Source organism: Mustela nigripes, chromosome 4, assembly GCF_022355385.1.
Source record: "Mustela nigripes isolate SB6536 chromosome 4, MUSNIG.SB6536, whole genome shotgun sequence".
Taxonomy (NCBI): domain Eukaryota; kingdom Metazoa; phylum Chordata; class Mammalia; order Carnivora; family Mustelidae; genus Mustela; species Mustela nigripes.
Window position 1 is genome coordinate 107,622,551 of NC_081560.1, and position 14,371 is coordinate 107,636,921.

The 14,371-nt window shown below is 45.5% G+C and overlaps 1 protein-coding gene across 1 annotated transcript in view; it reads left to right on the top strand.

Annotated features, from left to right (window-relative positions):
- The window catches only part of ABCB10 (ATP binding cassette subfamily B member 10), a 35,790-nt gene that overhangs the window by 11,342 nt on the left and 10,077 nt on the right, over window positions 1-14,371 (top strand). The window contains exons 3-8 of the mRNA XM_059397264.1: window positions 753-955; window positions 5,241-5,375; window positions 6,353-6,499; window positions 7,418-7,553; window positions 11,665-11,760; window positions 12,852-13,061. Of these exons, the coding sequence (XP_059253247.1) occupies window positions 753-955; window positions 5,241-5,375; window positions 6,353-6,499; window positions 7,418-7,553; window positions 11,665-11,760; window positions 12,852-13,061 (927 nt within the window). The remainder of the gene's footprint in view (window positions 1-752; window positions 956-5,240; window positions 5,376-6,352; window positions 6,500-7,417; window positions 7,554-11,664; window positions 11,761-12,851; window positions 13,062-14,371) is intronic.

Below are 14,371 nucleotides of genomic sequence, written 5' to 3' on the forward strand. Positions count from 1 at the left end.
CCCTCCCAGCGCGTTCAGTGGGGACGGAGCCCGGTGTGCAGCCAGTCGGAGCTACGAATTGTTTTAGGTCACACACTCTCTTCTTGACTCTCCATGTGCATGAAGCAAAATAAGGGAGGTAGCCTGTGTTCTGGGAGGTTTGCAAACGTGGCCCCTGGTCAGGAGGCTGGGGTTCTGCGCCTCCTTCAGGGGCCTGTGCAAACCTCATCTGCTCCGTGTTTGTGCTGCCCTTCAGCAGGCATGGGGGCGATGAGTTTTTACAGCACTTCCATGACGAGGTTGGCTGCTAACAGGTGGGCGACAGCCATCATAATCATAAAGCCCGGGATGCCCGACTCTAAGTCGCTTCTCATCATCTAGCTAATAAAATACTCTGCAAATAATTAACCCATGCTCACTCTTTGAAAGTTCAGTAGAGGAAAGGATTGCCAACAAGGAGCAAAATTAGTGTGGGCGAAGTTAATGTGCTGCAGCTTATTGGTGAACACTCTTTTTAAACATCTCTCGGAGATACCGTATTTTATCCTCCACATCCACAGTCTGTGTGGGGTTACTAAGAGAGAAATCAGTGCTTGTGACCAGTGCACACCTGCCTGGATGCCAGGGCTCGGGTGAGTCCCTTCCCACTGGGGGGATGCAGGGCCCCAGACATGCCTCAGAGACTGCGGTGCCCAGAAGAGGGCCTCAGGGCCAGGCTGCTGCCTGTGAGGGGGCTGCACCCCAGCTGATGCCCTTCCTGTTTGCTTTTGCAGGTCAGCGCATTGTGAATAGGTTGAGAACCTCCTTATTCTCCTCTGTTCTGCGGCAAGAGGTTGCTTTCTTTGACAAGACTCGCACTGGAGAATTGATTAACCGCCTTTCCTCAGACACCGCGCTCCTTGGGCGTTCGGTGACCGAAAACCTCTCAGATGGGCTCAGGGCGGGGGCCCAGGCTTCTGTTGGCATTGGCATGATGGTATGTTGGCCGGCCCGTGTGGTACCTTCCAGTCAGGGCTTTGGCCTGTGCCAGGCCTCTCAGTCATGAGGGGAGCTCAAATTGAGCTCTTCTCATCACCCTGTGAGCCACTTAGCCAAGAGGGCTGGCACAAGGCATCAGGGATGTGGAGGTGGCCTTCCTGTGTGGCCTCCTGCAGCCTTCGTTTCTCCAGGCCTGCCCTGATCTGGGAGTGGACCGTTACCTTTAGAAGAGATTACATGATTGCCTGGGTTTTCTAAAAATGTGTGAAAGAATGTTGCAGAGAAAAGCAACAGGTGGAAGGAATCCTTTGGGTGCCAGGCAGTGGGTTAGAGGGAAGATTGTGAGGGACATTCTCTCCCTGCCCCCAGAAAAGACAGTGTTATCTTGACAAGACCAAGGGATCATTTCCTCTCTTCTTCATGTAAGGAGGAGGGTGAATTCCATCCTTCTGTGCACAGAAGTAGATCTGTATGGCCCTGAGGTGAGCTCTCTCTACCCCACAACCTCTTTCCTGCCTTAACTGGGTGGCTTGAGCACTGTCCTGTCTGTTTGCCTCCCTTGAAAACAATGTTTCTCTTCAGACCTGTGCTGCTGGCCAGTAGAAATGTCATGCAAGCTACACAGGTAATTGTAAATTTTCTAATAGCCGCATTTTAAAAAGCAAAAAGAAAGATGAGGTGAGATAAACTTCAATAATATATTTTACTTAACCCAACATAAACAAAGTATCAGTTCAACATGTAATTTCTATAAAAATTATTAATCTGATATTTAGTATTATTTTTTTCATGTTAAGATTTGAATATTCAATGTGTCTCTTATACTTATGGAGCATCTCAAGCCAGATACCAAATTTGCATTGGAGATACTACATCTGCATTTAGATTTATAGAATTTGCCATTGAAAAAGCAGATTGATGTACCAGGTTTTCCAGATGTACGTAAAACTTTACCAGTAATTGAACAGAAATAGAATATTCCTTTTTAAAAATTTTTATTTATTTATTTATTTTAAAAAGATTTTTATTTATTTATTTGACCGAGATCACAACTAGGCAGAGAGGCAGACAGAGAGAGAGGAGGAAGCAGGCTCCATGCTGAGCAGAGAGCCCAATGTGGAGCTTGATCCCAGGACTCTGGGATCATAATCTGAGCTGAAGGCAGAGGCTTTAACCCACTGAGCCACCCAGGTGCCCCTTAAATTTAAACTTTAATTAAAACTAAACAAACTTAATGGGGCACCTGGGTGGCTCAGTGGTTAAAGCCTCTGCCTTCGGCTCAGGTCATGATCTCAGGGTCCTGGGATCAAGCCCCACATTGGGCTCTCTGCTCAGCAGGGAGCCTGCCTCCTCCTCCTCTCTCTCTGCCTGCCTCTCTGCCTACTTGTGATCTGTCTGTCAAATTTAAAAAAACAAAAAACAAAAGAACTAAACAAACTTAAGAATTCAGTTTCTCAGTCACACTAGCTCCATCAGAAGTGCTCAGTAGCCCTGTGATGCTGTCATTTTAAGCAGTGCAGTCCCAGAGCCTAAGAACGAGGACTAATTCACCCCATCTCCCAAGTGGAATAGCATGGACTTATGTCCTCTTTGCTTCCACGTAGCGATCAATCTAGACCAGAAGGAAGTGTTGCAGGCTGAGCTTTGGGTAAGGTCAGATTATGGAATGGAAAGCTGCTTTGAAATCCTGTGTTTTCCCAGCCAAGAGAGAAGCCAAGCTCTGGAAGAGGACCTGTCCCGCAAGAAAGCAGCATTCCTAAATATTGAAAATTCTGGGGCTCGGGAAGAGTGGGGAACCTCTGTAACCGTTTCAGACAGTTCAGTGTAAGTCTCATGGCTAATCAGAAGCGGCCTTAGTCTGCTCAGGCTGCCCTAACAAAGTACCACAGAGCTGGGGCTTAACTGACAGATTTATTTCTTCTTTCTTTCTTTTTTTTTTTTTAAGGTTTTATTTATTCACTTAACAGAGAGGGAGAGTACAAGCAGGGAGAGCAGCAGGCAGAGTGGGAGGGAGAAGCAGGCTCTCCGCTGAGTCAGGAGCCAGACGTGGGACTCGATCCCAGGATACTGGGGTCGCGACCTGAGCCGAAAGCAGCTGCTTAACAAAGTAAGCCACCCAGGCGTCCCCTGACAGATTTATTTCTTACAGTTCTAGAGGCTGGAGTCCAAGGTCAAGGTACTGGCAAGGCTGGTTCATTGTGAGGCCTCTTCTCTTGGCCTGTTAGGTGGCTGCCACCTTGACATGTGCTCACATGGCCTTTCCTTGGTGTTTGGGTGGAAAGGGTAGCTTCTTTGGCATCTCTTCTTTTAAGGACACTGATCCTGAAAAGGCCCCACGCTTGACCTCATTTCACCTTAATTACCTTCTTAGGCGTACCATCTCCAAATACAGCCACACTGGGATCAAGGCTTCCACATATGAATTTTGGGGGGACACAGACATTCAGCCTATACAGGGCCTCATGAGGTGGCGTCACCTGGAACCTGGTCTGTAGCCCTGGCGGAACAAAGGGATTCTTCATTTCTCACAAGCTCCCTGGAGATGACTTAGGATCTGCCTGCTCACAAGAACCTAATAGTGTCTATACCATACTGTAGGTTGAATAGTTTTCATTATGGGATCTTCCTTCCTGCATTAATATGTGTGTTCCTGCTATTCCAACACCCCCTTTTTAGTGACAGGGCACCTTCAGAAAGTTCCTACCAAGCATGGAACCAGAGCACAGAGAGGGGGGTGCTTCTGAGACAGTCCCCCCAGGGGTTCTTGTGTAGTTCCTGCCCCACCACAGAGGACACCCCATGTGGATGGTTTTTTTGAGCTGCCTTGTCAGGCCCCAGAACCATTAGGCCTGCCATGATCACGTCACTCCCCCTGCATGTGTCCTGCTGGCAGCCATTATCCTGGGGCCCTGCTGGACTGTATGACTTGCTTGCTCGGGGCCGGGGTGGGTGGTCATTCCACAAACTGAAGGTCCCAAGCTAATTCCTGCTTCAGGGCCTTTGTGCACTTGCTCGTCCAAGACCCTATTACACCTGAAATAGTCCTCTCTGTCCCTCTTTTACCCATTAGCTCTCTGGTTCTCCCCTTGGACAAAACTCTGCATGGGTCAGTTATCTAACAGGTGCCTAGAATGGCGTGTGCTACATGTAGGCATTGGGTTAATGAGCTGTCAAACAAGTAAATGAATGAATGATCGGTTGGTCCATCTGTTACTGTGCATTTCAGTGTGCAACTTTTCCTCAGCTTTTTTTTTTTAAGATTTTTAAATTTATTTATTAATTTGACAGAGACATAGTGAGAGAGGGAACACAAGTAGGGGGAATGGGAGAGAGAGAAGTAGGCTCCTCACTGAGCAGGGAGCCCGATGCAGGGATCCATCCCAGGACCCTGGGATCATAACCTGAGCCGAAGGCAGACGGCTAAAGACTGAGCTACCCAGGCATCCCCTTTCCTCAGCTTTTTAACAAAGACTTATGCTGATTATTCTATTTTCCATGCAAATGAGATTTGGCAGATTTTAACAACTTGTTGAAAAGATGCTAGTGCCATTTAAAATCTAGTCACCGAATTGCAGGGTTGATAGGATCCACTGTGTTACTTCTATGGAAGTTGATTACTTCCTCCCTGAGCAGCTCCAACTGTTAGAAACTCCTTCTGTCGAGTCCACATCCACCCTGCTGAGACGTTGATCCTCTGAGCCGTGGAAACAGCTCCAGCTCTCCTTGCACTTGTTAGCTGTAATCCCTGTGGGGAGTCCTCTTCCGTCTCTCATTCCATGTGGGTTTTTGTGTGTCTTGGCCATCTTGGTCATTTCAGCGAGGCATGTCGCTCGGTCGTTCAGTGCCTTCAAGGGGATCCAAGCTCAAATATAGAATTCCTGGTGGGGCCTGGTCAGCACCAGCAGTGTGGGCCTCCTTCCTTGACTCCTGGCCTGCCTGCCCCTCCTCTGTGGTTGAACAGCGTGGTCTACTGTGCAACAGCATCGTATTGGCCATGGTACAGCACTGGGGGGTCACATATTTCCGTCCTTTCTTCAGCAGCTTTGCCTTCTTACCCCTGTGTGGCATTCTGCATTTTCATGGAGTTTTGTGAAGATTGAAAATGTCCGAAAAGTTCCACCCAAACAGGATGTACAATTTTGAGACAGCACCTTCAGCCTTCAAACCTGCCTATTAATTTAAACACTCTCTCTCTCTCTCTCTCTCTCTCTCTCTCTTATGTAGGTAATGAGAATGTCTTGCTACTCTGTGTAATAAACAACTTTGGCTTTTGTTTTTGACAGTTTTTTGTCTCACCTAGTCTGGCCACTTTTGTTTTGAGTGTGGGGCCTCCAGTATCCATCCTTGCTGTGATTTACGGACGTTATCTACGGAAACTAACCAAACTTACGCAGGATTCCCTGGCACAAGCCACTCAGGTAAAGGCTGCTCCCCTGTGTGATCTCCGCCAGAAGAACTGGCGGGGTACTAGAGGGCACGCCCTCGGAGATGTACTTAGGATTTTCAAAAACCTACTTACTTTTCTTCAGTTAGCCCTCAAGATCCTAGAAACGTCAAATACTCTGCCTTCTAAACTCTAGTACCACCCATACTTTGGAGTGGATCCCATGTGACTGAACACTGTGTGAGCTCCTTAGGTCTTTACCATTTACCAGTTTTTGTAGGATGGAAAAGCTAATTATATTTTGAAAATAGTTTCTGCATGACACTCTATCCTTCTAATTAACAAGTGAAGCCTTGCAATGGTATCCAATATTGTATTTTTTTTTTTAAAGATTTTATTTATTTGACAGACAAAGATCACAAGTGGGCAGAGAGGCAGGCAGAGAGAGAGAGAGAGGGAAGCAGGCTCCCTGCCCAACAGAGAGCCTGATGCGGGGTTCGATCCCAGAACCCTGAGATCACGACCCGAGCCGAAGGCAAAGGCCTTAACCCACCGAGCCACCCAGGTGCCCCCAATATTGTATTTTTTAAAAATTAAAAATAATTTACATTTTCATGTTACAAACACTGTGTGTGCTTGTAACTGAAAACCTGAAAATATAAAGAGGGAAAAGAACACATACAACCCTATCTCTCAGAATGAATGTTATTAACATTTTAGAATCTATCCTTTTTATCTTTTTTCTCAGCATAAAAATATATTACAGTGTCTGTTAGTCCTCCTGTTTGTCTGTTTACATATATACGGTATTGGTATGTAGAGATAAATATTTGTTTGCAAAAATGGGGTTGCTCATATACTCTGCTTTGTAACCTGTTTTTGACTTAGTCATGTATCCTAAACAGCTTTCTACTGATAGTGTCTTAAAAATGAGGGTCCTACTTTAACTTGCCTGTAGAAATCTTGAAATGTGACTTTCCTCTCCTTGAAATGTGTTTATTATTCTCCCAGCTAGCTGAGGAACGTATTGGAAATATAAGAACTGTTCGAGCTTTTGGGAAAGAAATGACTGAAATAGAGAAATATGCTGGCAAAATGGACCACGTGATGCAGTTAGCAAGGAAAGAAGCATTTGCTCGGGCTTTCTTCTTTGGAGCAGTAAGTAGATCATTTTGAAAAGAGTGCAAAGGGTGGACATTATGACTGAAAGACGGTTTTATTCTGTGACTTCGTCATGGATAGAAAATCATTCTCTTCCACTTCAAAACTAGGTGTGAGCCTTCATAAACTATTTCTGTGGAAGAAGAGGAAAACCGCTACATGGAACAAAAGGCAGTGAATGACGAGGCCCAGACAGTGTGGGATCAGGCTTCCCAGTGTGGTCCAGGCCTCCTGCATCTGCTTCACCTGGGAACTGACTGGACATGCAGATTCTTAGCTTCTCTCCAGACCTAGGAACCAGAGGCTCTGGGTTGGGGGCCGGCAGTCTGCTTGAGACAGGCCTCTGGGTCCTTCTGATGCAGGCAGTTTGAGACCCACTGCGGAATAACCAGAGTCACCATGAGGGGAAATCCATAGCGTGTTCAAATTGGGAAGAACTTCAGGTGATTCAGTAATGGTCACGATTTAGGGACACGGAGGAAGGAGAGGCCCAGATAAGGCGGCATTGACCAGAGACCACACACCTGACAACATTCAAGGCAGATAAGACAGATGGGACTCTGTCTGTTATCCAGCTTTGCTTGGGGTGTCACATTAGAATAGGTAAACACACATATTAGCTGTGTACTTGTCTCCTCCTTATGGAGGGAGTTCTTCATGGTGTTTTTTCCTTTGCAAACTGAATAGAGTGAGTAAAACAGGAATCAGATGGGTGTCCTAGGTTCTAGGTTTTCATGTTGATGAGATTGTTTCCTTCAACACTGCAATATTTCAGAAATTCAGATTAAGACTTACTCTTTGGAAAAATCTTGTTGCAATAGTTAAATGCAAAAAGGAAATTATAGGCCGTTTTAATCCTTGTGGAATTTAGGTCTCTGGTTCCCACTTGACGTCTCTGTTTTCTTCATTTGACAGACAGGGCTCTCTGGGAACCTGATCGTGCTTTCTGTCCTCTACAAAGGAGGGCTGCTGATGGGAAGTGCCCAGATGACCGTGGGTGAACTCTCATCCTTCCTACTGTATGCTTTCTGGGTTGGAGTGAGCATTGGAGGTATATAATCTAAATAGGTTTGGGAATTACAGATTAAAAGTCAGGTTATTGTTTCTGAAATAAAAATTTAACTTTACCATTACATCACCTCTCATCAGTTAAGTTCCAACTGAAAAAACATTTCCTAGAACATTAGTCCAACTTGACTTTGAAAGAAGAAAGATCACTGTGATTCCATGTAGGTGGGCAGTTCCTTGGCAGGGAAACTGAGGCCTCTTACAGTGTACCGAGCTCAGGGTCACACTGGAGCCGTGTATTCCAACTCGAGTATTAAGACTGTATGTTTGCTTTGGCCCTAGAAGGTGGGGAGAGAAAGGACAGTGCTGAGCAGGTGTGTCCACAAACCCGCAGTCCTGTGGAAGTGGTAGTTTGGTATGAAGTTCACCCCGTTCAAAATTGCTGAACAGTCAAAAAGTGTAAATTAGAAAGTGCATGAAACAGAGTTGCTTGCTTTTGTCAGGAATTTCTGAGTTCAGCTTTTGTTGTCCATTCCCACCTCAAGGGAAGCAAGGTCCACAGAGGCAAATCTGTGTGAAGTCTGCGAGGTTTTCTTTTCTGTACTTCTCTGACAGGCCCAGCCAACAAGGGCCAAGTGATTTCCTGCTCTTTGTTTCCTGTCTTTGAAGGCTGAGATGGAAAGGTTAGATAAATAGCTCGAGGTCTGGTCATCGGAAGTCTGGTATCCCACAGTGTCACCTCAACCTGAGATTTTTATTGTCTGCTGGCAAGTGACGATGTTTTCTGGACCGAGATTTTCGGAGATCCCGGAGAACAGCATTTCAGTTCTGCTGGCTGCTCTTGAAGAAAAACCTGATTAGGACCGTTCAGGGTGCTGAGTGGCTTGGGGTGGTGAGAGGGTCAGCTCAGGAGGACCTGGTGATGTGGTGTTGCCCTTCTCTCTACCCCTGGGTTGAGCCTGCTGGGCTGGAGGGTCTCACACCTGGGCGGGCATGTTCTTTCAGGTCTGGTCTGCCTTGGAGTGGATCGATCCACCACCACATCCCCTCCCTGTGGCCTTTCTGACCACAGTCTGCTTCCCCCCTGGCCTCCTCTCGTCTTCGTGTTTTCTGCCACGAGCTGACTTGATCTTTCTCAGTCCCTCTGCTCCTCCCACCCTCTTTTCTCCAAACTACGTGGCCTGATAGAAACCGCGTCTGTTTTGGTGTGTTCACTGCCTTACTTTTTGTCCTGACAAGTTCACAGCTGTGTCTTGCACAGAAGTAGGTTGGACACATGGTTCCCGTCTGCCAGGAGTCAGTTACCTCCCCTGTAGTAGAAGCTGCTGCTGAGGCTTTGTGCTCGAGGTTTAGGGGTGACTTGCTTTTGGAGCCGCAGGCTGTCCCACATCTCTGGTCACCATCTTGCATGACACCTGCCATGTGGGGGTGAAGCGGGGAGAAGAGGTACAGGTAGATGTGGCGGGGTCTCTTAGCTCAAGGTCTCCCCGCGGTTACAGCCCAGACAGGTACGGAAGGCTACAGGAACCTCATTCAAGAAGTTGAGTTTGATTTTAAATGTTTTGGTGACACTCACTGTTCAGAATAATTGCATAATGAATCTGCAAACAAGAAATTAAATTTTATTTATTAAATAAATAAGAATTTTTAGATGTTGTTTTCTGCTTAGAACCACATACTGAAAAATGAAAATTCTTATTGCATTCTTTGCCGATAGAGGGTCAGAAGTGCTGTTTGAAAAGCGGGCTTGTTTTGCACCAGCGAATGCTCATACATCTTCTTACCGAACCCTGATACCTTGTTTCTGACTCATTTTAACAACACATTTTAAAGTTACGGGTCCATGGTATTTTGTACATTCACAGCACTGTGCAACTCCCACCTCACCTTAGCTCCCAAAAATATTTGTCATCTCAAAAGAAAACCCCGCATTCCTTAAGCAGCCTGTTTCCTCATCTCTCCCTCCCTCAACCTCTAGCAACCACAGTTTGCTTTGGGTCTTCATGTGTTTGCTTGAGTTCGTACAAATGGAATCCCATACTATGTGGCCTTGTACGTTTGGCTCCTGTCACGGAGCAGAATGTTTTCAGAGTTCACCCTCATTGTAGCATGGCTTGGTGCTTCATTAATTTCCATGACCCTAACACTCCATTGTGTGGAGAGACCACAAACTGTTTATCCAGGGCCATTTTGTTTTGTTGTTTTTAGTTTCCAGAGTCTAAACTCTACTGTGTTGAACTACCTTCAACTCCTTCCTTCCCTTCTTTTTTGCACAGAATACTTCCATTGTCCTAAAAATCCTCTGTGCTCTGCCTCTTCCTCCCATCCCCTGACCCTTCACAACGGATCTTTTTACTGTCTCCATAGTTTTGCCTTTTCCAGAATGTCACATAGCTCAGATTGGCATCTTTCATTAGTACAGCGCACCGAGTGTTCCTCCGTGCCAATTTCAGGGCTCAAAAGCTCATTTCTTTTTAGCACTGACTAATATTTCATTGTCACATGGACCACAGTATATCTGTCCATCCACATATTGAAGGGCATCTTGGTTACGTCCAAGTTTTGGCAATTGTAAGTACAGATGCTTTAAATATCGATGGGCAGATTTTCATGTGGACATAAGTTTTCACCTTCTCTGGATAAACACAGAGGAGTGAGGTTGCTGGATCATACGGCAAGAGTATGTCTAGTGTAAGAAACTGCCAAACCGCCTTCCAGAGTGGCTGTCCTGTGATGTGTTCCCGCCAATCCTGAGTGAGGGTTCCTGATGCTCCCTCCACGTCCTCACCACGTCGGCAGCTTGGGTTTTCATCATGCTATTAGGTGTGTGGAGTATCTCCCTGTTGTTTTATTTGCATTTCCTTGATGACATATGATGTTGAGCATCTTTATGTTTACATACGCTTTTTTATTATCTGTATTTCTTCTTTAGTGAGGTCTTTGGGTTCAGATCTTCTGCCCATTTTTTAACTGGGTGGTTTTTCTTTGTTGAGTTTTAAGAGTTCTTATATTGTGGATATCCATCCTTTAGCAGGTACATTTTAGACAAATATTTCTCCCACTCTGTGGCTTGTCTTCTCATTTTTGTTGGAGAGCTCAAGGTTTTGCTTTTCATGAAGTCTAATTTATCAGTTTTTCTTTCATTGATCATGTGTTGGTGTGGTATCTACAAAGTCATCACCAAATCCACAGTCATTCAGGATTTCTCCTATCTTATCTTCTAAGAGTTTTATAGTTTGTTTTTGTTTTTTACATTTAAGTCTATGGTCCACTTTGAGTAATTTTTGTGAAGGGTGTGAGGTCTGTGTCTAGATTCTTTTTTTTTTTTGCATGTGAATGTCCAGTAGTTCCAGCACCATTTGTTAAAGATTGTCCTTTCTTTATTGAACTACCTTTGCTCACTTGTCAAAGATTAGTTGACTCTGTTTATTTGGTTTTGTTTATGCCCAGTGCATTTTTAATTTAACCTGAAGAATTTAATCCACTGTATTTTGCACAAGTTTCCACAAGTATATGCACAAAAGTACCTTAGTAAGAATATTCGAATACCATTTTTGCAGCATCCTTATTGAGGAAAAGTGTTACAAATGTACATTCTTGCAGTTTACATGGCTTAGTGTACTTGGAGTTTGTTTGCTTTAAGTCTTAATTAATTCATAGTTCAAAGGTGACCTTAAAGAGATCGTTGGAATATTTAACATTTCCAAATTTTCAGTTTTTAGCCTAGTAAAATTTCTATTTGTTGAGTGACTGAAAGGGGGGATTTGATTTTGTGGATAGGAATTTAAAATGAATATTTAGATGTTTTATATTCCTTTTAAGTAAGTGTTATATTTTATTTACATTGTATGTTTTTTGACGAGGTAGATTTTCTCTGTGATATTGTGATTTTAATTCAGTGGTTGATTACTATGGCTATCTGCATTTGTAAATTCCCAATTCAACATTTAGTCTTTATGTGAAATTAGAGAAGCTGAGGGCAAACAAGGGTATGACACAGGGAATTTGAATATGGTAGTTGCCTCAAATCCTTTTTTGAAAGCTTACAGATTTTATATTAAAAGCAACATATTATTACTATTTGCAAAGGGCTGGGGGTAGCAGATGGTCATTTCCTGGCATTGGTGATAGATATGTTTGCTTCTTGTCCTCAGGTCTGAGCTCTTTCTACTCGGAGCTGATGAAAGGGCTGGGTGCTGGGGGACGCCTCTGGGAGCTTCTTGAGAGAGAGCCTGAGCTGCCTTTTAATGGTGGGTCTCTCATCAGTTTGTTCTTTGTTGGGATTAAATGAATGTGGCTTTGGACAGTTATAACACCGCCGTGCTCTGCCTGCAGAGGATAAGCATGGGAAGGATATCATCCCTGCCACACAGCAGAGAAGGGTGATCAGAGGGGCAGGCAGTGAGAGAGGAAGGAAGGTGGTGGGCACTGCAGCTGGGCAGAGGATGGCCCTAGAAGCATGGGGGCTGACCACGTGGTGTGCTGTCCCTGCAGGTGATTCATTACCACCAACAGCAGGAAGGAAGCGAGTGCCACCCAGGGTTGCAAATAGGAAAGGCCCTGGCCAGTCCAACAGATTGTTCTTCTGTAGTGATTCTGATGTTTGGGCAGTGGGGAGGATGGGGGGAAAGGAAGACAGACCACACATATAAAAGCCTCTGAATTTCTTGGCTTTGGGTAGTGGGCTAGGAGATGCTGGTGTTAATTGACTAGAGCAATCTCCTATATCAGCTGCTTTCTTGGAAGCTCATTCTGGGAGGGCTGTGTGGCCCGGAGCCATAACTGTTCCTCATCACGGACTTCCAGGACATTGTTGCTTAGCCCCAGATCATGAGTTGAAATCCCGGTATTCTCCAGTGTGACGGGCTGGAGGAAATAAATGCAGCTGAAAGGGGCTGAACAGCTTTTCCCAAGTCATTAGCAAGGTGGTACCAGGCTCTGCAGCTCTTGTGCAAGGCCTACCCATTTACCATCCTTGTCTTGAATATTTAGAGTAGATAAGATGAACTCTGGACCTGGGGAGCACCAGAGGCAGTGGCACAGAGGAAAGGCAATGGGCTTTGAAACCAGACTGCACCCCAGGTGAAAGCTCGCTCCACCACCAGTCAGCTTGGGCAGGTGCTTGTCTCGGAGGGGCAGTGTCCTGTCATCTGTGCCGCTCAAGGCTGTGAGAATCAGACGAGCGCATGCACATCGTGCCTTGTACGGAGTGGGTGCAGAGCAGGCTCAAGGCCTCCTACTGCCGCTGGCGCCATCTGTGTGTGGTCTGACCAGTGGGAGGACGGAGATCTGCTGTGGTCTGATCTTCCTGTGAAGTGACTCTCATTCCATCCCATTGCAGAAGGGGTCGTTTTAAACCAGGAGAGCTTCCAGGGCACTTTGGAGTTTAGGAATGTGCACTTCAGCTATCCAGCTCGCCCGGAGGTGCCCATATTCCAGGATTTCAGCCTCTCCATCCCATCAGCATCGGTCACGGCGCTGGTTGGCCCAAGTGGTTCTGGCAAATCAACAGTGGTGTCCCTTCTGCTGAGGTTGTATGACCCCGTTTCTGGTGAGTGCTTCATCCTATGCTAGGTGGCAGGATCCTCCAGAGCCCTTGTACTCCCGTGTTCTGGGGGAGGACGAAATTGTGCAAAGACCTGTAGTGCGAGAGTTGTGAAATCCCAGAGGACTGGTTCCCAGGAAAGAAGTCCCTTACATAAAGTGTCCCTTTTAAGAAGTCGCAAAAGGCCTGGCAGGCAGTGTGTATGGTTCGTGTCTGACCTCCTCAAGTCCTGAGTGACTTCCTGAATTCTACCTCCTCGTCTCCCATGCTGGTATTCCCTCCTGGGAGAGGATGGGCAAGGCTGCTCCACAGCTCCAACAAGGTACCCCCCATGGGGCTGAGCAGCACCGAGGATTAAGTACCACTCTGTGCTGGCCGTTCAGCTTGTAGAGCTTCTCTGGAAGCCTTCAGGCTGCATCTACCCGCAAACTGCCCTGTGGCTAGCATGCTGACAGGTGACTTGGCACCCGGGGGTCCCTTCTGTGTGACTGCATTATGGAAACTATTTTAAGGTAGTACGGATTTTCGTAATGGATTTTTCTTATTCTGGTTTTTATTTTTAACTGGATTATATCATCTTTAGAGCAGAGAACATGTTCTTTTATTTCTTTATATCCTTTGTTAATTACAACATAATTGGTGTATAACGTTATTAGTTCCAGGTATGCAGCATGATTCAGTGAGTGTATATTGTGAAATGTCCAACATCCCTCACTGCACATAAAGTTTGTATCCTTCTTCGTAGCTGAGCCTGGAGTAGATAGTCCGTATTAGTGGGTTTGATTTGGAACTGAGAAAACAGTGATGTTTCTCAGCAAGAAGACAGCTCTTAGTAAAAATTATATCACTCGTTTAAAATTAATCTGTCTTATGATCTTTGTATCGGTGCCATTTGGTTAAGACCATGGTCATGTGCCAGATAAGTATTCGACTCGCAGATCGCGACCCACGGAATCACCATCTGTGTTAAAATAGGTGTTAACTGTACTGTTGCCTCTGGAATCCCTGTTTTGATTCACTCTCCTTGCTATAAAATTCTGAATTTAGAAAAACCCTAGTCAGGTGAATGCAAACAAGTCAGAAATATGAAGCCCCTAGTTTCTTTATCATGGTGAACAGGTCAAGGAGAAGAGAAACGACTTGTAAATTCCAGCCTTGCATAGTCTATAGAATACTTGTACTATTTAAGTCAAAGACCTCAGGTTTTTGCTAGTTTGTGAAAGTTTACAGCTGGCTGGTGTAATTCCACACCACAGACAAAGAGTGTGTTTTAGTCACCATCATTGCCGTCCCCAAACATTATTGAGTTCCTTCTG